The sequence below is a fragment of the Mytilus edulis genome, chromosome 5 (assembly GCF_963676685.1).
Source record: "Mytilus edulis chromosome 5, xbMytEdul2.2, whole genome shotgun sequence".
NCBI classification, from domain to species: domain Eukaryota; kingdom Metazoa; phylum Mollusca; class Bivalvia; order Mytilida; family Mytilidae; genus Mytilus; species Mytilus edulis.
The window spans coordinates 82,665,293-82,690,260 of record NC_092348.1 but is presented as its reverse complement, the minus strand read 5'-3'; the positions used below and the strand labels follow the sequence as shown (position 1 = coordinate 82,690,260).

The 24,968-nt window shown below is 34.1% G+C and overlaps 2 protein-coding genes across 2 annotated transcripts; both read left to right on the top strand.

The window, feature by feature from the left end:
* Positions 1 to 12,816: 12,816 nt before the first annotated feature.
* LOC139525273 (uncharacterized) lies at positions 12,817 to 13,959 on the top strand. The gene has a single exon (XM_071320475.1). The coding sequence runs from the start codon at positions 12,817 to 12,819 to the stop codon at positions 13,957 to 13,959; it is 1,143 nt and encodes a 380-aa protein (XP_071176576.1).
* A 59-nt stretch (positions 13,960 to 14,018) lies between these two features.
* Positions 14,019 to 16,916, top strand: LOC139525272 (uncharacterized). The gene has a single exon (XM_071320474.1). The coding sequence runs from the start codon at positions 14,019 to 14,021 to the stop codon at positions 16,914 to 16,916; it is 2,898 nt and encodes a 965-aa protein (XP_071176575.1).
* Positions 16,917 to 24,968: the final 8,052 nt, after the last annotated feature.

Sequence of the window (24,968 nt, the reverse complement as noted above, 5' to 3'; positions counted from 1 at the left end):
TTGTTTACTTTGTATAATAGCAGTGATCAGTGGTATTTTAGTGCCATGTAACTGCAGTCTACATCTGCATCTTTTCTAAATACTAGTCAATTATTAATATTCCAATATGAAAGCAGCTTGCACTGTTAGGCACTAGTCAAGCATCTTACTAGTGGCTACACTGTCAATTAAAGACCACTGTATCCAAGGCTAGGACAGAAAGAAATCGTCTACTGTATCTCATTTCGATTTACTGTAAACCAACTTATTTTTGATGATAGTTTATTTTGTGTTCAGCCCTTTCTAGTTCTCTTCACAGCAATTTGATAGGAACATTAATTGGTTTATATTCTGTTTTGTACCTAATATATTGGCCAATGGAAGTTCCGATGAAGAAATATTTATTTTGTAAACCTTAAAACGAGAAAAATGACTGGAAATTCTTTCCTGAAATTTAGTTGTAGGGATTAAGTAATTGTTGTATTGCAGTCAATTACCGCATTGGCTAATACAAAATAATAAATCAATAATGTTGTGTATACTTCAATGAAACAGTAACCCAACGGGACAAGTCACAAGCAAAGAGGGTCCTCATGCCCATCTAGTTGGAAGTTTTACACACTGACGTCATCCCTTAATTCAAGATGGTTTTATGTTATGGCTGTAGATAAAACTTTGGTAGTAGCGTGGTCACCTCAAGTATAACTGTTGTGGAACTTAGTTGATCCCTAGCCAGGTCAAACCAAATACTTAAAAATTGGTATATGCTGCTTCTCTTCTGACAGCACATTTGTGAGTGAGAGCTCAAATTGAAAAGCCCATATAGATAGAATTGTTTCAAGGAATGTGATGTTTTCCTGTTGTTACCTTGTGAAGGGGCAAGTAAAACCTGGCTCAGTGTGGTGTTCTAGTACAAAACAGTAATTTTATTCATATCACATTAATGTATTCTGATCATGTATATGCATTTTACTTGGGGTGATCGGCTGTTCAAACTTCCGTTACGGACGGCCAAATATGGCAGATGACCGAAAAATTTATATTTCCGAAATACTTTTGAACAAAATCATTGGTAGAGAAAATTGGTAATTGTCTTCATATAATATGTAGGACAACACCAATACCAAGCCTTCTGAAGATGAATACCGTAAAAAAAAAATTATACGACGGTGCATAGGTAAACTTTACATTGTATTCGTGTATGAGAATATTTTAGGATAACATGTCAGTCTGGTATGTTTTATTTGACCGTGACTTCATTTTTAGCTCACCTGCCCCAAAGGGGCCAGGTGAGCTTTTCCCATCACTTGGCATCCGTCGTCAACTTTTACATAAAAATCTTCTCCTCTGAAACTACTGGTCCAAATTTAACCAAACTTGGCCACAATCATCATTGGGGTATCTAGTTTAAAAAATGTGTGGCGTGACCCGGTCAACCAACCAAGATGGCCGTCATGGCTAAAAATAGAACATGGGGGTAAAATGCAGTTTTTGGCTTATAACTCAAAAACCAAAGCATTTAGAGCAAATCTGACTTGGGGTAAAATTGTTTATCAGGTCAAGATTTATCTGCCCTCAAATTTTCAGATAAATCGGACAACCTGTTGGGTTGCTGCCCCTGAACTGGTAATTTTAGGGAATTTTTTCTGTTTTTGGTTATCTTGAATATTATTATAGATAGAGATAAACTGTAAACAGCAATAATGTTCAGCGAAGTAAGATTAACAAATTGGTCAGTTGACCCCTTTAGGAGTTATTGCCCTTTATATTCAATTTTTAACCATTTTTCATACATCTTAGTAATCTTTTACAAAAATCTAATCCTCTGAAACAACTTGGCCAAATTAAACCAAACTTGGCCACAATCATCTTTGGGATATCTAGTTTAAAAAATGTGTGGCGTGACCTGGCCAATCAACCAAAATGGCTGCCACAGCTAATAATAGAACATAGGGGTAAAATGCATTTTTTGGCTTATAACTCAAAAACCGAAGCATAAAGAGAAAATCTGATAGGGTTTAATTGTTAATCAGGTCAAGATCTATCTGCCCTGATGTTTTCACATGGATCGGACAACCCGTTGCTAGGTTACTGTCCTGAATTGGTAATTTTAAGGAAATTTTGCCTTTTGATTTTATCTTGAATATTATTATAGATAGAGAAACTGTATACAGCAATAACGTTCAGCAAAATAAGATCTACAAATAAGTTTACATGACCAAAATAGTCAATTGACCTCTTAAGGAGTTATTGCCCTTTATAGTTCATAAATTTTTGTAAATTTTTTGAAAATATTTTCCACTGTTATTACTGGGCCAAGTTCATTATAGATAGAGATAATTGTAGCAACAAGAATGTTCAGTAAAGTAAGATCTACAAACACATCACCAAAACACAATTGTGTCATGAATTTATCTGTGTCCATTGTTTAATATGCACAAGACCAAGGTTAGCGACACAGGCTCTTTAGAGCCTCTAGTTAGCTTACCTGGTCCATAGGGCCAAGTGAGCTTTTCTCATCACTTGGCGTCCGTCATTCAAAAACTTTTACAAAAATCTTCCCTGAAACTACTGGGTCAAATTAAACCAAACTTGGCCACAGTCATCATTAGGGTATTTACGGTAGTTTAAAAAATGTGTTCGGTGACCTGACCAACCAACCAAGATGGCTGCCATGGCTAAATATAGAGCATGGGGGAAAATGTAGATTTTGGCTTACATCTCAGAAACCAACTCATTTAGAGCAAATCTGACATGGGTATGAATGTTTATCGGGTCAAGATCTATCTATTTTGAAATTTTCAGATGAATCGGACAACCTGTTAGGTTGCTGCCCCTGAAGTTGTAATTTTAATGAAATTTTGCCGTTTTCGGTTATTATCTTTAATATTATTATAGAGAAACTGAACAGCAATAATGTTCAGCAAAGTAAGTTCTACAAATAAGTCCACATTACCAAAATAGTCGGTTGACCCGTTAAGGAGTTGTTGCCTTTTTATAGTCGATTTTTGTTATCTTTTACAAAAATTCTTTTCCTCTGAAACTACTTGGATAAATTTAACCAAATTTGTAATAAAGTTAAACAATCTTCTTTAGGGTATGTAGTTTAAAAATTGTGTCTGGTCGTATTGTTATGAATATGGTATACTCGGTACTACATATAACTGATCTTACTATTACCAATGTACATTCGGACAACTACCACGTCATATTAAGGAATTCCGGGATTCCCCATGGTATATTTGGCAGTCATAATATAGTTGTTATCCTGATCGGACGTCCCCATTTGATGAGCGGCCTAAAAGATAACCATTGACTCAAGCCTAGGATTGTGATATTATAGGTAATATATTGCATACACTATCCCTATAAAATCATTACAGTATTGCGAGACAATCGTGAAGGCTCTGGTACCGGATCATGAAACACATTAATTGTTAATTCTAGTTTCAGAATCTGAAAAAAAACGCTTAATTTTCAAAATGCGTAACAAATCCAAACAAAAAAATATGTTTGTCAAAATGGTTCAACATTACGTTGCAATAAGATAAAGAAAATATGCAGTACTTTATGATAAAACGCAAGGTGCAATTCATGTCTATGGAATTAATAAAGAAAAACACGCTATTTGTACCTATAATGGTCATATTTCAATATATTATGATATATTTGAAGTTAAAATGTTGGTGTATCTAATAGGACAGTAAAATAAAAGTATGCTCTAACCTTAATACAGCTATTTTGTTTATGAAAACCTTGAATTTTGTTGAATTTTCATCAAACTTCATCGTGAAAGACCAGGCAACGCATTATTTAAATCGTGAAAGGTAATGCGTGACCAGACGTTATACTTGTAATCACAAATAAATATTGCTTTTACCACTTGATATACCTGCAATTGGTTGAAGCCTGTTAGCATCCATAGGCGGAGCCAGGGGGGGGGGGGGCCGGACCCCCCTTTCGTGGGAAAAATTTGGTTGATTATATAGGGAATCACTGGAGCGGGCCCCCCTTGGGTCAGTCAGCGCCCCCCCCCCCCTTTAGGCAAAGTTATAGATCCGCCACTGGGCCATCTATTTTGATAAGGCAGCAACCATTTGATTTTCCGTGGGGGGTGGGGGCTATGATTTTTTTTTCTGTACTAACTTTTTTTTTCGCCTGCGGCGAAAAACAATCTATTTTTTTCGCGACAAGTCGAAAACAATTTTTTTCTTTCAATTTTAGCATTACATATAGTGGCAGCTGAGGGTGAAACAAACAATTTTTTTCTCAGAATCAAAAACAAATTATTTTTTTCTCCAAAAACGGGAAACAAACTTTTTTTTCCAAAAAAAAACATAGCCCCCCCAGAAAATCAAATGGTTGCTGCCTAAGAATGATCATGTTAAAGCTATCCTTTTTTTTAAATTAAAACATTTACCCCGAAAGTTAAAAATAAACAAAAACGTGTCTAAATCAGTGTGAAAAATTTAGTTCTGAGAATTGGTCTATATAGCACAATTCAGGCATACCGCCACTATTTAGCCAATGGTAGCACTCCACAGTTAGAAAATAAAATTAAAAATGAGTCACAAAATGTTTTATCATCTCCTATTCCTGGATTTCTAATACATTAACCTTACTGTTTGTGTTGTACATGTGCATATGTATGTAATCAGTATATTCCATAGATTTGATTTTCAAAAGTTAAAAGAGTGAAAATTAATTCCTTTAATGTGTATCCATGACAACATTCTGCATTTATTTACCATAAAATATTGCAAAAAGGGGGGTGGACATGTCACATATCCCCCCAAAATTTGGATCAAACTAGAATTTCAATGCCTTTGAGTGATACCTTTTTAGAAACTGTTTTCATAAATCTTTCTAATGATCAAATAAAAAATGGGTGTCTTTCGCCTCTTTTTTTCGTAAAATCCAATCACAAAGTTCGTGCGATAAAAAGTTGGAAGAAAACATTACAATAATTGCCGGTCCAATGTATGGTAGGGACATGCAAATACGGACTGTCATACAGAAAACAGCCTATATTACATACATTACAGAATCTTGATGTTCATATAAACCCAATACAAAGGCTATTTTAATACTCATCTATCTAAAAATGAATTTTATTGCACACTAGCTCTCATATTTGAAAAATCCACAGGGGCCAAAATGCGAAACTACACCTCTAACTGTGGAGTGCTACCAATACTATGGGAATGCAACGTTTAAACCAAAATGTTAACCATCAACCAAAATCTTATAGCAAAATCAGCATCTTTCATGAACAATTTGAGTTTGAACGATAACCAAAATTTTGCGCAACACTAAGGTTCACACTAGGACATTTTTATCGATTTAAACTAGACCGGTTCACTTTAGATCGGTTTAAGGGCTAATGTGAACGCATTGAATCGATCTTCAATCGGTCCAAACTAAAACACCAAAAGAGGTAGTTTAGTTTGAATCGATCTAAAGTAAACCGATCTTACTTTAGATGTGAACGCAGAGGTCGGTTTAAACTAGTACGATTGAATCGAAAATAACGTATGCGCATGTATAGCGACAAAACTATCTCAGAGGTTCGTTGTTTAACCCATATTTCTCTGTTAAAAGACCTTTAAAACAAACTGTAAACATGTTGTCTTCGCCATAGCATAATTTGCGAAATCTGTGTCTTCTTTTCTTATGTTGATTTTTGGAAAGATTAGAACTTGTTTTAAATCTTTACTTAGGCACCACCCTCCCTAACAACAGGACAGGTTAGCTACTGTTACTAAATGTATTCACACTAAAATATAGTTCCCTATGGTTCTCATGTATGTGCACATAATACACAAATAAACTGAAAAAACTGGGTATATTATTGGAGCAGTTGATTTAAGAATGTATGTCATTAAGTTGTGTTGATGTGCAGGCTTTTTTAAAAACATTTTGATTAGGTAAGTGGGTATTGATTCAACTAGTATGATTGACAACTGTCATTATCACTAAACAATCAGAGACAAGGTTGGACCTTTAATTACCATGCCCCACCTCCTAAACTGCCAATCAAATTGACCACATTACCTATCAACCCCTGTCTTACATAATTACTCAGACCACTCTAATATGCATCTAATTCTTAATACACAAGTATTTGACCTCATAATTGAATACACAAATGTGTATATTATTTGTTTGATATTTATAAGGATGATAGATTTATTTAATGCCAATTACTTTTGATCTACAGTAAAGTGATTCTGTAAATTATATCTGAAAGATAAATGATTAATGGATTAACAAGATCTTTAAAAAATGAAATATGAATATATAATATGAATATATAAAAGGTATTCAAGTATGGCCTATAATTTACTTGATAAATTTCCAATAATCATCTGTAATTAATCAACAATTTAGATTTGGTAACTCTTTTTTTTTATCAGGAATTGGCTTGAAACAGTTTTAAAATTTATAAACTTTTAATTATAACAAAACATTGTTTATTAGTTTATTTCCCATCAATCATTATGTCTATTTTAGTCATTTGAATTTTTATTAGAAGTAAATATATATTTTTGCAATCAAGAAAGAATCCACATTTCAATAAAATAAGTTTTTTAATTGGTTTACATTGAAAAATAAAATTGAAAATGCCCTGTATTGAAAAATACTTTAAAATTTGATCAAAAGGCACTCTAAAACTTTTAATTTTCAATGCCATATAACCTCTGTTTCAACTAACAAAATGCCCCAAACAACATTTTTAGATTATTTTTGTTGGCACTTTTTAGCTGTTGGTCTAAATTTATGTCTTACAAGGATAGTTGGTAACATTTACTAGAAGAATTTTTGCATTTTTTTGTTTTTTTGAAACATGTTCAGAACCGGCAACATAATTTTGATTAGATATAAACTGCAGTTTAAATGCAAATTTAGAGACCCATATTATTTAATTAAGCTCATTTATCCTCATACTGGAAAAGCAAGTTTCCTTCTAAAGATCTGCTGTAAATGCAATTTTCAGCAATAGTGCTTTATAAATGTTCATTTTTCCCCACCATACATGTACCTTAGTATGAAATAATTCAAACTACTGTTCTAATCTTTCCATGAGTGATATCCATCACTTTGATTTTTCTTTGCAGGAACCGCAGTATTTCCGACGTCGTATTGTAACTTCGTTGCTACAGTTATTTTTTTCAAAATTAAAGAAAACTGCAATAACACCAGTATCAAAATTTTAAATTATGATTCAAGAGAAACAATAACTTTATCCAATTTTTTTTCCCAAGTGTGTGTATCAGTGTAACAGCACATGAATTTGATAAATCAGTTCTATTTATACACAGTGTTTACAGTTTTACGGGCAAAAAGGTTAGATCGATTGCGTTTTTAATTGTAGTGTGAACGCAGTGGTTCATATTAGACCGATAGAGATCGATATGTTTAAAGATAATGTGAACGCTAACTGGTTTTATTTAGATCGATTCAAATTAGATCGATAAAAAAAATGCTAGTGTGAACAGGGTCTAATCCTTACATGCAAGTTCTATGTATCTTGATACACAACGTAGCAGATGTGAATTGATTTCTAATGAGATATAATTATATACTACAGACTAAAGAATACCAGAGTTCAAATGCTGAAATGTCTCTTCTGTTTTACTTATGATAGTATATTTTTAACGACTGTAATAGTAAGGGTTTAACTAAAAGTGCCAAATACGCTTAAAATTGTCGGTTCATAAAAAGAGGTCAAGGTCAGATGAATCGTGCCATACAGATCTCTACAAACATTCTGTAAACCAAATATAGGTGTTCCGATCCTTAAAGTACCTTTAGAAACGGACAAATGTAAAAGTAATGTGCAGCCAATCAATTCGGAACATAAGATCGAAAGTATATGAACATAGATATCTTGCTATCATTCGATATATCAAATTCAATTGACGTCATATATGAAACATGCCGACAGACAATATGTACATCATACACCAAATACTGTCACAGTGGCGCTATAGTATACAGGTACATAAGTCAAAGGCGAACACTGACATAAAACGAACATTGCCAAATGATGCAAGATAATGAGGTCAATGTTATTTGAAACCTTGCAGAAGTCGATAATGTATGTACCATACAATCATAACAGCAGACTGTATCCTATAGCTTAACGAATCCGCGATACGAACTTAACTACAAAATTAAATCCTGATCCATGATATGATGCAAAGTCGAGGTCAGGTGAATCCTGTCACTGACGGACATGAAGATTAAAGGATCCAATATCGGGGCTTTAACTACCTATGATAACTACCTATGAGGCAGGGGAGGCAATCTCCCCTGAATTTTCTACTCTAATTTTTTTTTGGAAAGATTAGAACTTGTTCTAAATCTTTACTTAGGCACCGGCCTCCCTAACAACAGGACAGGTTAGCTACTGTTACTAAATGTATTCACACTAAAATATAGTTCCCTATGGTTCTGATGTATGTGCACATAATACACATATAAACTGAAAAAAAACTGGGTATATTATTGGAGCAGTTCATTCAAGAATGTATGTCATTAAGGTGTGTTGATGTGCAGGCTTTTTAAAAAACATTTTGATTAGGTAACTGGGTATTGATTCAACCAGTATGATTGACAACTGTCATTATCACTAAACAATCAGAGACAAGGTGGACCTTTAATTACAATGCCCCACCTCCTAAACTGCCAATCAAATTGACCACATTACCTATCAACCTCAGTCTTACATAATTATACAGACCACTCAATATAATTCTTAATACACAAGTATTTGACCTCATAATTGAATACACAAATGTGTATATTAGATGTTTGATATTTATAAGGATGATAGATTTATTTATTGCCAATTACTTTTGATCTACATTACATAAAGTGATTCTGTAAATCATATCTGAGAGATGAATGATTAATGGATTAACAAAATCTTAAAAAAAATGAAATATGAATATAAATATGAATAAATAAAAGGTATTCAAGTAAGGCCTATAATTTACTTGATAAATTTCCAATAATCATCTGTAATTAATCAACAATTAAATTAGTACATTTTTTTTTTATCAGGAATTGGCTTGAAACAGTTTAAAAATTTTAAAACTTTTAATTATAACAAACCATTGTTTATTAGTTTATTTCCCATCAATCACTATGTCTATTTTAGTCATTTGAATTTTTATTAGAAGTGAATATATATTTTTGCAATCAAGAAAGAATCCACATTTCAATAAGATAAGTTTTTTAATTGGTTTACGTTGAAAAAGTACATTTTCAATGCCCTGTGTTGAAAAATAGTTTAAAAATTCAGATCAAAAGGCACTCTAAAACTTTTAATCTTCAATGCCATATAACCTCTGTTTCAACTTACAAAATGCCCCAAAACAACATTTTTCAATTTTTGTTGTTGACACTTTAAAGTTTTAAGCTGTTGGTCCAGATTTATGTCTTACAAGGATAGTTGGTAATATTTACTAGAAGAATTTTTGCATTTTTTTGTTTTTTTGAAACATGTTCAGAACCGGCAACATAATTTCGATAAGATATAAACTGCAGTTTAAATAAAATTGTGCAAATTAAGAGACCCATATTATTTAATTTGAGCTCATTATATCCTCATACTGGAAAAGCAAGTTTTCTTCTAAAGACCTGCTGTAAATGCAATTTTCAGCAATATTGCTTTATAAATGTTCATTTTTCCCCACCATACCTTAATATGAAATAATTCAAACTACTCTTCTAATCTTTCCATGAGTGATTTCCATCACTTTGATTTTTGAAGTAATAAAATGAAATATTGACAATATGTACACGAAGAACTTGAATTTATATTATAAACAACACAAGTTTACAGTTTTAACAGTGTTATCATGATACGTGATATATCTGATATAGTTTTGATCGATAGTGAACCGTTTCAGTTTGTTTTTTTGGTGGTTTTTTTTTTCGTGTGGCTGTCCGTCAGATATTCAGTATTTCTTATGTCGTACGAGAACACAATTGAAACTTTGCTTTCGACAATTTTGAATAAAACTTAACTATTCACATTTATTTAGGGACTCAATTAAGCAGAGCAAGTTCCCTTTGTATTGTGAATCTTTAATAATATTGGAAATTCGTAACCGGCTGAATCAGCTGTTGGATCATTTTTTAAACGTGTCTGGTCAGAAAGTACTATACTACGTCTCCTGATCGTACGAGAATATTATGGTCAATGCCTTGGTAGTTAAACACTCCCATTCGTTGTAGCAGGGACTTTCTATACTAAGTATAAACTAGTATAGAAAGTCCGTGGTTGTAGAGACTTGTAGTTATATACATGTCTGTTCAGCTTTCAACAATAATGAAATTCAAGGTCTTCGATAAAAAATATATCTTGTGTTCTATGATCTTGCTTTATATATGTTTTTTTTTAATTTACCAGTTTGATTTCTAACAAAAATATCTTTAAATACAGATAATAATTGTTTGCATAAGAATTGCTTTCAGGATCAAGCATTACTGATGAGTCTTAAATTAAGGAAATCGAAGGAAAACGGGTTATTTATAGCCACTGATTTTATTAAGAGAAAAAAAATCCGCGGTCACAATGTATAATATTTAATGCTAATAATTATAGGTCAAAGTACGGTCTTCAAGACGGAGCATTCGCTCACGTCGAACAGCAATATCAGCTTGTTTTTGCATAAAAATTTCATACAGGTTGTTTTCTTAAAGTAAGGAAATCGAAGGAAAATGGGTCATTTTTAGCCATTTAACTGAGAGAAAAAAAATCGGCGGGGGCTGCGCCCCCAACCACCTCTCTTGGGGCCTAAATCGGTAGTCCCCCCAATCCCTGCCTCCCCTATATTCGAACCCCAGTTACGGCCCTGAATATACAAAATGTAGTTATCCTATAACTCGTGATAAGTGAGTACTCCACATGTCAATGAAAACCTTAATTCTGCAATTAGCCAACTATTATACAAAAAATGTGTTCACAAATGCACAAATAATATTTTTTTGGTATTATTTGTACTTGTACAAATAAAATCTCCTGTTACCTATTTATATATTGAGCAAGCAATGATATGGATTGCCTTTATGCGTAACAGTTTACTTTTGGCGCCTCTTCGAAGTCTATGTTTAAACAAAAGTTGCAAGTGCCGGGTCACGGTAAATTGCAGGTGAATAACAATATACATACATTTGTGGATAATATAAAATTTTCTTTTTTGGCGACTGCACCATTTCCTACTGTGATATCGAAAGTTGCGTGGCACCAAATCATCATTAAAGATAAGTTTTTTTTTAAAGCTACTAGTTCATCATTTAAAAATGTAAAAATGAGTCAATACTGCTTGTCTTTAGATAGAGAATACACTATTGTATGGAATCTTTTTTTCGGCGTTTTGTTGATCATTGTCTTTCTTATTGCCGTGGTTGTTATTTCTTTTTTTTCTTTTCATTTCTCAAAATATTGATATTTTGAAATGCTTAAATCTATTGAGGATCTTTGCCAATCTAGTTTTATCTCAACAAAAAACAACAAAAAATATTAATTATCATATAATTGAAGAATAATTTTAAAGTCTTCGTAGCATCAGATCTTTCACGATCCGTTTCACGATCTTCAAAAAGCGGTACGTGATCTTTCACGATCCGAAAAAATAATTTTGTGTAAATATTTCTTATTTTACCAAGTTTAAGATTATGTTTATGCAAAATTACTATAAAAACCATCTGATTCATTCAAATAAATTCCCTTATTTGGAGAAAAGTAATTTAATTTTTTCGAATTAGTGAAAAAATCATGTTTGTTTACATTTTTTATGTCATGGAAATGTCGAGAAGCAATCTGCCTTTTTTGTTTTGTAATAACTATGTACTTTTAAAAACTGGGTTTTCTCACATACTGGTCATAACGTTGAACCATTTTGACAGACAGTTTTGTTCACTTCAATATTTCCACTTACCTGCCTCCTTAACTATTTGCAATTTCCCTCTACTTCCCCATACGTTCGTCGAGTTTTTTAATATAAATACGGTAACACCTCCAGTTATCTCCCTTGTGTAACTCTTCAGTTTCTCTCGGCGACAGCCATTAAAGCACATGCGTTGCTTTCCCTGTACGTTTATTTGGATTATAGAATTTGTATCGTAAGATGGAGAAACAGGAAGATAAGTTTAAGAAGTGTGTAAAATGTCCGGACAGGATGAATACTCTGGATGAGCACGATGAATGTTACAAACATCGTATTTGTAACGAGTCATTCCCATGCAAAATTTGCAAAAATTTGGTCAAAGGAACATCGGAGTTTGGTCATGAAAATGATTGAAAAAAGTGTTCAGAAGGCAATTAAATTTAATAAACTGTCTCAACCCGTCTGTGTAGATGGGTTGACAGATTTCAAAGACATAAGTCCACCTGTGGAGGCGGCAGTCGGAGCTTCAAATGACGACACTGTCACTGAAAATACACCTGACAACAACACTTGTATGGTCGATATTTCTGCCATTGTACAAGAACAGGTACAATTACAAATACAAAACTTATTCAAAAAGAAATTGATTGATATCAATGCTAATGTTCTTGATGTTCAACCCAGGGGCGGATGCAGGAATTTTCGAAAGGGGGGGGGGGGGTGCTAACCCAGGGCACCCAGGGCAAAAGGGGGGGGGGGTGTAAAACATATGTCCCGATACAAATGCATTGATCGGCAAAAATAAAGGGGGTGCGCACCCCCGGAACCCCCCCCCCCCCTGGATCCGCCACTGCAACCTCCTGGAAAGCCTAGTTCTGTAACTTTGCAAAACCAAAGGCCACATTTTGACAAATTCAAAAGTTATGACGATCAGATGTCTTTAATGACAAATGCTGATCAAGATCAAGTTTCTTATCTAGATCCAGAAGAAAAGATTGATGGGTCTGCATCGCCACGATCTAGTCAAATGTATACTTGCACCCCAGTGGAAGTACCACAAGGGGCACCTGGTGCTTCTGATCCAATTGAATGGATTTCTTTCATTAATAAAATGGCAACTGTTCTAAATATAGAGCCTGAAGCGTCAGAGACTCATCAGGAACATCCTTCTTTTGTTTCGGCAAGACTAAAACCTGACAAGAATGATAAAAAATCAGCAATTAAATTACCTTTGGAAGGAACAATTATTGACATGGTAAAATCTGTAGAAAAGGAAGCTATCTCTGGTCATTTGAAAAACATAGCTGTTCGTGGCAGGGATGATAAGGCTTTCATGGTTAAGAAAGATGATTTTAATGCTTTCTGTAGTCCTCCTAAGTTAGATGACAATATTGAGGAAGGGCTACCTATTGGTCATAAAGGCAATTCTTTTAAATCTGGAGTTAATATTCCACCTTTTCACAGAGAATTAGATAATGATTTTCGTCGTATGGACAATTCTGCCAGAGCACTTTTTAGAGCCGTTTCATATGGTACTATGATTTCTGCCTTTTTGGATGAGGCAACTTGTGGGGATGATAGAATTGAAGGACGTAAAGCATTAATTAATTGCTTTAGAAGTATGGCTGATTTATCAGGCAGAATCATGGCAAATTCAGTATTAAGTAGAAGAAAACTTTTTCTGAAAAATGTTAACTTCATTAGTAAGTCGACAGAAAAGAAGTTGTTAAAGTTGCCCGTTTTTGGCAGTCAACTTTTTAATGGAAAATACTTTGACACACTGCATACATCAGCAGAAAATTTACGGGATGCTAGAGAAACCCAGAATGTGTATAATAATACTGGTAGTTATAGCAAGAACTTTAACAAGTCTAGAGATGATCGCACTCCGGTAAATGACTTTAACAGAAAGAGGAAGGGTGACTATTCTGAAAATTCTGAAAGTGGAGCTAAAGTTGCCAGAACTAACACTTACTCCAACAAAGATAATTTTCGTCCAGGAAATTTTTCAAGGAAAGGAAATTTTTTTCGGAAAGCAGCTGGGAGCCCAAAAGGTTTTCCAGCTCCAAGGAAATAAGTTCAAAGAACCTTGTACAAACTGTAAATATAAGTCCCCAGGTAGGGGCACGTTTGCTAATGTTTCACAGGAAGTGGACAAAGATCACAGGAGATCAATGGGTTTTAGAAACTTTAATGGAAGGACTAAAACTGGAGTTTATGAGTCATCCATGTTTAAACATAAAAGAGACAAGTATTCCAAGATATGGTATTCACGAGTCGGTTATTTTAACAGAAATAAGTGTTTTATTAGAAAAAAATGTTATAGAACATGTTCCTGTTGGGCAAGAAAACTTGGGTTATTACAGCACAGTTTTCGTAGTTCCAAAACGACAAGGAGGTTTGCGACCAATTCTCAATCTGAAACCTCTAAACCAAATAGTAGTGCCTCATCATTTCAAGATGGAAACACTCCGTTCAATTATGAAAGCTTTAAAAAAGGGAGACTATGCAGTAACTTTGGATTTAGCAGATGCGTATTTTCATATCCCAATTCACACAGATTACAAACAATTCCTGAGATTCCGATTTCTAGGTCACAGCTACCAATTTCGAGCAATGCCATTCGGGCTCAAATCTGCCCCAAGAGTGTTCACAAAGATTATGGCTGTATTAGCAGCATACCTACGAAAGTTAATGATTCAGATATTCATGTATCTAGACGATTGGCTGATCAGCAATTCAGACAGAGCAGCTCTTATAAAGCAATTGCATTTTGTACTCAGTCTAGTTCAAGATTTGGGACTTATAGTAAATCAGAAAAAGTCAAACTTAATACCAACCCAACATATAGAATACTTGGGAGCCCTTTTCAATCTAGAGAAAGGGATAGTAACACCAACAGAGACAAGATTTCAAAGTATTTTGGAAATAATACATGCATTACTAAACAGTCAACAGATTCAAGCAGTAGTAATTTTAAAATTACTAGGTCTGATGGCTTCATGCATTTACCTAATACCCATGGGAAGATTACATATGAGGCCAATCCAACTTTATTTGTTAGCACTATGGAGGCCAAACATCCAACCATTGAATCAGTTCATTCCTGTACGAATGAGCTTGACAATACATTTAAGATGGTGGACAAATCGGACAAATATTTTCAAAGGAATGCCTTTACAGGAGCCGACAATTCAGTTGACATTGATCACAGATGCCTCAGAACTAGGATGGGGAGCTCATCTGGGAACATGGCAGACATCAGGAATATGGCCAACGTCTTATCAACTAAAACATATAAATTGGTTGGAATTGAAGGCTGTACAGTTAGCTCTTCAAGAAGCTGTACAGATCGTGAAAGACATGAATATTTTGATAAGGTCGGACAATACAACAGTGATAAGTTATATCAACAAGCAGGGCGGAACCCATTCGCCAGAACTGTGTTACCTAACTTGGGACCTTTACCAATGGTGTATTCAGAACAAAGTAACTATCCGTGCAGTTCACATTCCGGGAAAGATAAATCTACTAGCAGATGCTCTTTCGAGGGGGAAAAATCTTTTCAAGATGACAGAGTGGACACTCAACAATATGATAGTAAATATGATATTTCAGAGACTGGGAACTCCAAGTATAGATCTGTTTGCAACAGCTCAGAACAAAAAGTTAGCAGTTTATTGCTCTCCGGTTCCAGACATAGCAGCATTTCAAGTAGATGCTCTAACTGTAAATTGGAGCGGCATGTATGCATATGCATTTCCTCCTCCAATCCTTGTTCCTCGGATATTACAAAAGATTCGAGAAGAAAAGACAGTTGTTCTTCTAATAGCACCAATGTGGCCAAGACAATCTTGGTATCCTCAGATGTTGGATCTACTGATAGATATTCCAATAAAACTACCACTTCTGCCAGATCTGCTTTCACAAATTCACAATCGAATACAAATATTTCATCAGAGTCCAGAATTATTAAATCTTGTGGCATGGAAATTATCAAATTGCGTCATAAGTCAAAAGGATTTTCTGAAAAAAACTGCAGAAATTATGTCAAATGCCAGAAAAACATCTACTCAAACAGTGTATGATGCAAGACTCAGAATATATGACAGTTGGTGTAAAGAACAAAATATCAATTCCACTTCTTCAACTATACCAGAAGTAGCAGAATTTTTGTTATATCTTTCTACTGTAAGAAAATGCAAACCACAGACTATTACAGGTTACAAGTCAGCCATAGCATTGATTCATAATAATGGATTAGAAATTTCAAACAGTTCTAAGTTATCATCATTGATTAAAGGGTTATTTAATATGAATCCACCAATTCGTCAATTGACCCCAAATTGGAATTTACCTTTAGTTTTATTGATGCTAACAAAACATCCTTTTGAACCTTTAGATTCAATTGAATTAAAGTTTTTAACATTCAAAACAGCTTTTCTAGTAGCTATTGCATCAGCCAGTAGAGTTAGTGAAATTCATAGCTTATCATTAGATGATGGACATTTCAGATTTGAAAAAAATGGAATTAAACTATTACCAAATATGCAGTTTCTTGCAAAAACACAGACTTTGAATAGGCCTTGGGAGCCATTATTCATTCCTTCATTTAATTCTTATGCTACTGATTCTGAGGATTTGAAACTATGCCCTTGCCGTGCATTAAGGATTTACATAAATAGAACAAAATCTATAAGGAAATCAAACAGACTGTTTGTTACTTATCAAAAAAAACATCATAAAGAAGCTTCAAAGGATTCTATTGCAAGATGGATTGTTAATACAGTGCGATATGCATATGAAAATGCAGATAAAGACACTTTAAAAACAGTAAGAGCACATGATACAAGAAGACTCTCTACTTCATGGACTTTATTTTGTGTTGTATCAGCTGAAGAAATTTTAAAAGCAGCTCACTGGACATCTGAAACTACTTTCACTTCATTCTATTTGAAGGATGTTCCAGACCACCAGTCCATTTTTGCCAAGTCAGCAATTTTGGATTCTTTCAAGAGAGGAAGACAGAAATAGGTGAATATAATTTTTTAATTCCTTATTTAATTCCTTTCCCACCTCCATTAGTAGGGCTGCAAATTCTTTTGCAAATAGTTAAGGAGGCAGGTAAGTTGAAATATTGAAGTGAACTAGGATTTTTGTGGGTAAAATCCTTGTTCATGAAATATTTACACTTACCTGCCTCACCCGCCCTCCTCCCCTCTCGAGGAATTACTTTATATTGGTCTCGAGAAACTGAAGAGTTACGCAAGGGAGATAACTGGAGGTGTTACCGTATTTATATTAAAAAAACTCGACGAAGGTATGGGGAAGTAGAGGGAAATTGCAAATAGTTAAGGAGGCAGGTAAGTGTAAATATTTCATGAACAAGGATTTTACCCACAAAAATCCTAATTTTGTTGTAAATTTGTCTGTGTTTCTTATTAAATTAGATTATTTGCTGACCTTTCATATGTTTTCTCGATTAAATGTCTTTCACGATCCGGTACCTAGATAAGTACGTATCTAGGTACTAATATCAGCCAGGACAACGGCACTAGCAAAGATAAAATGGCAAGGATCAACAAAGCCAGAGCTTCTTTCTGCAGATTACGAACTATATGGAAAACAACATTAATATCCAGGTCCACAAAAATCTAAATCTATAATAGCAATGTAAAATCAGTTTTTCTATATGGTGCAGAGTCATGGAGGGTTAAAAAATCTGACTTCAACAAACTGTCATCTTTCAACAATACATGACTTCGGACAATTTGCAAGATCTTCTGGCCATAACCCATCAGTAATAAAGAACTATACACCCTAACCTTACATCGAGACATCAGAGCAGAAATTAAAGAAAGACGATGGAAATGGATTGGCCATGTTCTACGAAAAGAGAAACATAACATCACAAGGATAGTTCTTCGTTGGACACCAGCAGAGGTGAAAAGAAAGAGAGGGAGACCGAAAGAAACATGACGACGTACAATAGAGAGCGAACTAAGAATCATGGGAATGACATGGGGACTGAGAAGCCGAAAGAAAGGTTCAAGACAGGCAACATTAGAGGGCGTTAGTGGCCTCATGTGCAAGTACGCACGAAGTGCAATTGAAATTATACCACAAGTTTTCATACCACAAAGGAGTGGTTATGATTGGCTCGGGGAGGAGAAAACAAGGATATCCTGGTTAATGGACAATTTAAAAGCAGCAGTAAGGGAGGTGATCCAAACACAAGATTGAACAATGTTGGATTACCTCTCTTACACTGCCTTTAAATTGTCTATTTTAAGACTTTTATGTTGTATTTAAATGAGGTTTTTTTGAAAAGGGTGTATAGTGTATTGCACATTGCATAAACAAAAAACGGGGGTCTTTTTTTTTTTGGGGGGGGGGGGTAAATCAGTTTACCAATTCTAAGTTCTTTGACTGCAGTTATTCTGTGTCGGAGAGCTATAATGTGTCAAATATTTGATTACAATCAAAATTCAGACCAGTAACAAGCACGAACATTGTGGCCATTTTTGCCCAAATTGATCAGGGTTGGACCTCTGCGGTCGTATCCAGCATCAATCAGCGAAGCAATTTATGAAAACATGTAATGATTGCAAGGTTAACACGTCTGTCTGGCAACATTCAGCTGACGTGGCCTCATAGTCGTGGTTCATTGATCAATAGATATAGAAAGATGTGATATGAGACAACTCTACATCCATGTCGCATTTTATAAAAGTAAACCATTATAGGTCAAGGTACGATCGTCGACACGGAACCTTGGCTCACACCAAACAGCAAGCTATAAAGGGCCCCAAAAATTACTTGTGTAAAATCATTCAAACGGGAAAACCAACGGTTTAATCTATATACAAACGAGAAATACTTATGAACCACATAAACAGACAACCACTGAACATCCGATTCCTGACTAAGGACAGTTTCAAACAATTACAGTGGGATTTCACGTTTTAATGGTACCAAACCTCCTCTCTTTTTTTTAAAATAAAAGTATAACATCACAACATAGAAAGACACACTATAAACTATCAATTGGAATGGCTTAACTCAATCACGAAACATAGTAACACAAATTAACATTAATTTACGTTAGTTTTCCTGGTTTATTTTATTTTTGATGTGCAATGTGTCAACTAATATTAAAGCTTACAGCCAAGTTCTATTGTTATACTTCATAGTTTCTATTTCCGAAACAAGTGTAAATTGAATCGGTCTATTGTTACGATAGGGTGTGACGAGCGGGGTTTCTGGAAACCACTGCTTCTACATCCCGAAATCACAGTCCATTATTATTCTTAACAATAGAAATCGATTATTTTTTTTAAATCGCAGTGAACATAAGAAATTACTATTATTATTTCTTATCCAGACACACCTATCCTTCGGTGTATAACTATTACATAATTGGTGTATGGAATGATGTAAGGTTTGCATGAATTTTCAGACCTCATTTTCTGGACCATGCATGCATGTTAAACTATCAAGGGTTAGTAAAGAAGGCGAGACATTTCAGCGTGTACACTCTTGTGGTTATTAGAAAAATTAATTATTAAAAGTTGCAGTTAAAATACTTGTATTACTTCAGACAATCTTTTCATAGGTTGGGGTATTCGAGCTGATATTTCTTTTAAAATCTGTATGTCTTTTTATATGGTCTTTGTGGTTTTAATGGACATCATACTTTTTATGCCTCGCCGTAGCGGTGGTGGTATTAAGTTTGACCCTTAAGGCTTTCCGTTACGTACGTACGTCCCAAAATTGGTTTCCGTTCTCTTAGCTTTAGAATGCCAAAACCAAATGTTATGAAAAGAAGTTTCATACTGGTTATTGCCACAAAACACAGATCAAGTAGGAATTTTGGTTGCGTGACTTTTACCGTTCTAGAGTTAAGCCTTTTTCAAATGTAAAAATTGCTGATTTTTTCCGTTCTCTAACTTTACTTTGCCTCAACCAAATGTTTTGAAACAAACACAATGCTTATTACCACAAAACACCGATCATGGGTCGAAGATAAACTGACAAACCCATGGCAAAAAAAGACAACTACCAAACGACAAACAGTGGTATACAGTGAAGACTAATTAAAAGAACGAGCAAGACGAAGCTGACTAAAAACTGGAAGTTATCGCTGGTGCTCCGGAGGGGTAAACAGATCCGGATCCACATGTGACACCACGTGTAAGCAAGGCGGTATGTCTAGACAATAATAGTGTATTGACTTAACATATCAACGATATAAGGATAAGGCTTTGAAACGACAGAGCCTCGCATTTCAATATCCATAATGCGCCTCAAAATGAGTCAAAAGTTAAGTAAACAAAAAATCTCTCTGTAGGTTACATTTCTGTAAATATTGACAATGCTATTTCCCATAGGAAACTGTACCACTTTAATACTAGTGAAGTTTTGAAAAAAATCTTATCCTAGAATTGAAAGTTCATATACAAATACAAATACAAATACAAATCAGTATTTTTATTGGCACAAACTCGTTAACAAAAAATGGTTAAGACCTATGGCATTACATACAACTATAATAATTGACATGGTAGAATGAAAGGTTCCATGATAACATATCATGCTAAATTATGAAAAGTTACAAAATGATGTATTATATAAGTTCACTATTTCTTATATTTAGACATTCTGATATGAAAGAGGAAGACAGTCTAAGTAATAATGCTGAGCTTTTATTGACCAATAGCGGTAATGTTACGCTGTATTTGAAATATAACATTTATTTTATTTTCTAATATTTCTTGCTTTGATGTATATCTATTACATTTTAATAAGAAATGTTGTTCATCCTCAATTTCCCCATTTTTACAGACAGGACAGTATCTTTCCTCTCTAGGAATATTAAGATGTCTTCCCTTTTAATCATTAAAGGATGTGCACTTATGTGTATTTTGCATATTGCTGCTCTATCATTTAAATTATTTAGTGAATCAACATATGATGGTCTTTGACCCATTTTATACACTACATTTTTTTTCAAAGGTCAAAATATAGGGCTGTGTGGCATATTTTCGACGTTTATATGTCCTGAACTTTTCAGATTTTAAACTAAAACTAATTTTCTTAACTACCCCTACCTCGAATGAAGGGTTACCACAGATTTCAATGTAAACAATATGCACATGTATATTTACTGGTAACATTCCCAAGTTATGTCTCTATGAGATGGAACACAGAGCATAACTGGGAACCAGTATGTAAACAAAATTAATTTTCTATGAATATTCTACTCCCCAAAAGAGGCGTGGTTTGAGAAACAGCTGTATTTACAAAGTGCAACCTGAAGTGATATTAGACATGTTTCTAGTTTTAACAAGTGACTGATCAGCTTAACCATTTTTTACCACGAGGAGCCGCATCACGAATGGATTTTCGGGGTATGCTTTTTAACGGAAAAAGTAATCCCACTTCGTACCCCGAAAATTTAACCACATCTGTAAAAATTCCACAGCTTCGAAACGAGCTATCATACATATCCAAGGTAACCATATGGACTGAGCTACAGGAAAAAAACCGTTACCATGATAACCGCCTTTGGAAAAACAATTAAAGATATTGACCCATATCTGGCAGAGAAAAATACAACACAATTATGAACATGATTAAATGTACGCAGTGGCGGATGCAGGAATTTTCGAAAGGGGGGTGCTAGCCCAGGGCAAAGGGGGGGTGCAAGGGGGGGGGTGCAAACATATGTCCCGATTCAAATGCATTGATCGGCCAAAATAAAGGGGGGGGGTGCGGACCCCCGGAACCCCCCCCCCCCTCTGGATCCGCCACTGGTACGTGTGGCCTGTTGAAACCAATCGATGATGAACGAATTCGTTTGAGTATGGACTAAAATGTCAACAATAAGCACAAAACATAATGATTTATAGTTTATAAATAAAACAAAAATTAACGAGTGAACTATGTTTTCCCAACAATTGTAAAAGAAATAAGTTTTAGTCGTTCAATGCTTCACTGTATCATTATATACATTGGGAACAATGACAGATTGAAGAATTCACCCCTGTTCCCATGTTATACTTCATAGTTTCTATTTCTGAAACAAGTATACATTGAATAGATCTATTGTTACGAATAACAATGGATTATGACAACAGGGTTTGACGAGCGGGGTTTCTGGAAACCTCTGCTTCTACATCCCGAAACACAGTCCATTGTTATTCATAACAATAGAAATCGATTATTCTTTAAATAGCATGAACATAAGAAATTAATAATAGTGTTTCCTACAAACTGTTTCAAAATATTAAAAAAAAAAAAACACATTTTAAGGAATTCCAACAGCGAAAAAAAAATTAAGCAACTATTTTGAATACAAACAAATCCTTTGATAAAGCATTGCTCTTTGATCTTAAACAAACGGGGATTCTTACTTCATGAACCTCCCCCTGGATTGCCTAATGGCGGACCAATTTGGGGGGGGGGGGGGTCCGGGTTGGTAGCCAAAGTAAGGTGACCGGTTGGGTTTCATGTAAAAAAAAATCCAAAAAAAATCTTATCAATATTGGTTAGATATTGTCAATAAATATGCTATCCGGGTTTTTTTTCATTAAATAATCAATGGTTACAAATATAGGAACCATATAGGGTTAAGCATCGAGTGTAAGTAAGTTATTCACATCGGGATACGGCGTTTCTGGATAAGAAACCCCTCCGGCTTCAGGTCGACAGGGTTTCTTATCCAGACACACTGTCCCGAGGTGTATAACTATCACGTCGTCATGAATACTAGTAATTGAAATTAGGTATTTCAATATTCATGAAGAAAAGTGATATCGGTTTAGTGACTGTATATGAAATAGAAATATACAGTCAACGCTTTTCGACTGTTTAATAGAATGAGTGCAGTATAAATATGATCACTTGGCGTCGATAAAAAAAATCCAAGATAATCCTTTTATTAACAAGCCGGTACCTTTTACTTTCATTGGTAGAAACTACTTGCAGAAACTGACATATCTTAATTAATAGAAGATATAAATACAAAATAATCATTAGAAATTGTAATGTTAGCTAATGAATATCTAATTTCAAATGAAAAAGAATGTGGATTTAAACAAATTCTCAAAATGATAAAGAAAACCTGCAAATTTAAGAAAAAAATCAAATGAAAAATCAAATGAAATAAATGTGTGATGAGGTAATCAACATTCAAGTAATCATGCTATAAATAAGTAAATGTTCTATTAAATATTTTAAAAGATCAATAGTTTTATTCCTTTATCAAACATAAGGCAATGAAGGAAAGCACGAAACTGAATCACTGGGAGCGCGTATCTTTTAAGTTTTAACACAATGTATAACACATACCAGTCGACTGGCATATTTAGTAATCTTGCATATATTCAGATAAAAAAAAATGGCATATTCTCTTCGGGGATAACGAAATTTTTAGGCAAATTGTGCAACTCAAAGGTGTCACATGTCTCTGTCTTGTAGCAACAAGTAAAAAAATCTTGTTTCTAAAATGTATGAAAATGAGGTATTCTATGCATGCTGTAAATAGTGCACCTTCTTTTGCATTTATGATTATTGTTCTTTATTATTTGATGAATTTCAATCGTAAATATTTATTCTGTTTTATTATTATTTTTAAATTTTGTACATGTTTAAACCATTTTAAGCAATATTTTGTACATGTTAAACATGTACGAGGTACTTTTGTACATGTTAAAACTTGTATTTTGGCATTGTGCAAATTATAACCTGTACAACATTTTTGTACATGTTATAACCTGTACAAAATTGCAACTTGTACACGACATATATATATATACAGTCAGGTAAATCATTAATGTAGATTAAGAAAACTAGATGTACATGTAATTCAGTTCCCTGAGGAACACCTGATATAACTTGTATTGTTTTCTAGTATAAATGTTTGTGTTCGATTAATAGAAAAGATTTTATCAAGCTTTTAGCTTGTTCTTATACGCCATTACATTTGTGTTATATAATATTCTATTGTATAAAACTTTATCAAAAGTTGTTTTTTTCGAAATCTATGATGATAAGATCGGTTTGTATTTTTTATCGTTATTTAATTATAGCTGGCGAATAAATGAAAATACATGGGATTTGCAAGATCTGTTTATCCGTTTTTTAAGTCGTAAAGTATGTTTTTGATTCACGGTATTGCGTCATGTTGCTTGCAAGTATCTGTTCTAGTAATTGCAGGAAATACATGTTAATGAGATTGGTCTATAGTTCTCAGGATGATGCTTGTCTCCTTTTTAAAAAACAGGCGTTTCGTTGCCATGGTTGCGTGATTCCAATCATACAGGAGGTTCTTTTTCTGTTTCTATTGATTTCGTAAAAAATAAAGTGAGCATGTCTTAAATCCCGTTCGAATGGTTTTACACTAGTCATTTTTGGGGCCGTCTATAGCTTGCTGTTCGTTTTGAGCCAAGGTTTCGTTTTGAAGACCATACTTTGACCTATAATGGTTTACTTTTACAAATTATGACTTTGATGGAGATTTGTCTCATTGGCACTCATACCACATCTTCTTATATCTATATATGTCGTAACGTTTTCTGTTAGTACTATTCCAGTCATGGTATCTGGTCATGTTGCTTTCTTATGATTTATATTTTTTAATTAATTAGATGCCTTCTCTGATGATATCTTTGTAGTCCCACGTTGGACCTGTTGATGAACTTTGTTGGTGTATAAATGCTGATTTAAATTGTTCGAGTAGGATATTTGCTTTTTTAAGTGTCTTGTATCTATAGCGTAAACCCTCACTTTTAATAGTAGCAATACCAGTGTTTTCATTGTTTTTGCCTTCAAGGAATGCAAAGAGTGAGTTTGTTTCATTGAAACTGGTTTTCGGATTCTCAGTTTATTCCAATGTCAAATATCATGTATTCAATATATTTCAAGAAGACATTTCGCATTTTTTTCTATAAATTTGTCTTAATTTTTTTTTTAGGTGTTTACAATCTCCTGTTTTCTTTCTTTCTAATATGCAGGTTAAAGTGTTGTCGCTCTGCTTTACATGTCTCTGCTCACTATTTTAACTACGACAATTTGGGGGGACTG

Bases quoted from the DNA above. Each gene is read 5' to 3' on its own strand.
- LOC139525273 (XM_071320475.1), top strand. From the start codon at position 12,817: ATGTCTTTAATGACAAATGCTGATCAAGATCAAGTTTCTTATCTAGAT.
- LOC139525272 (XM_071320474.1), top strand. From the start codon at position 14,019: ATGTTTCACAGGAAGTGGACAAAGATCACAGGAGATCAATGGGTTTTA.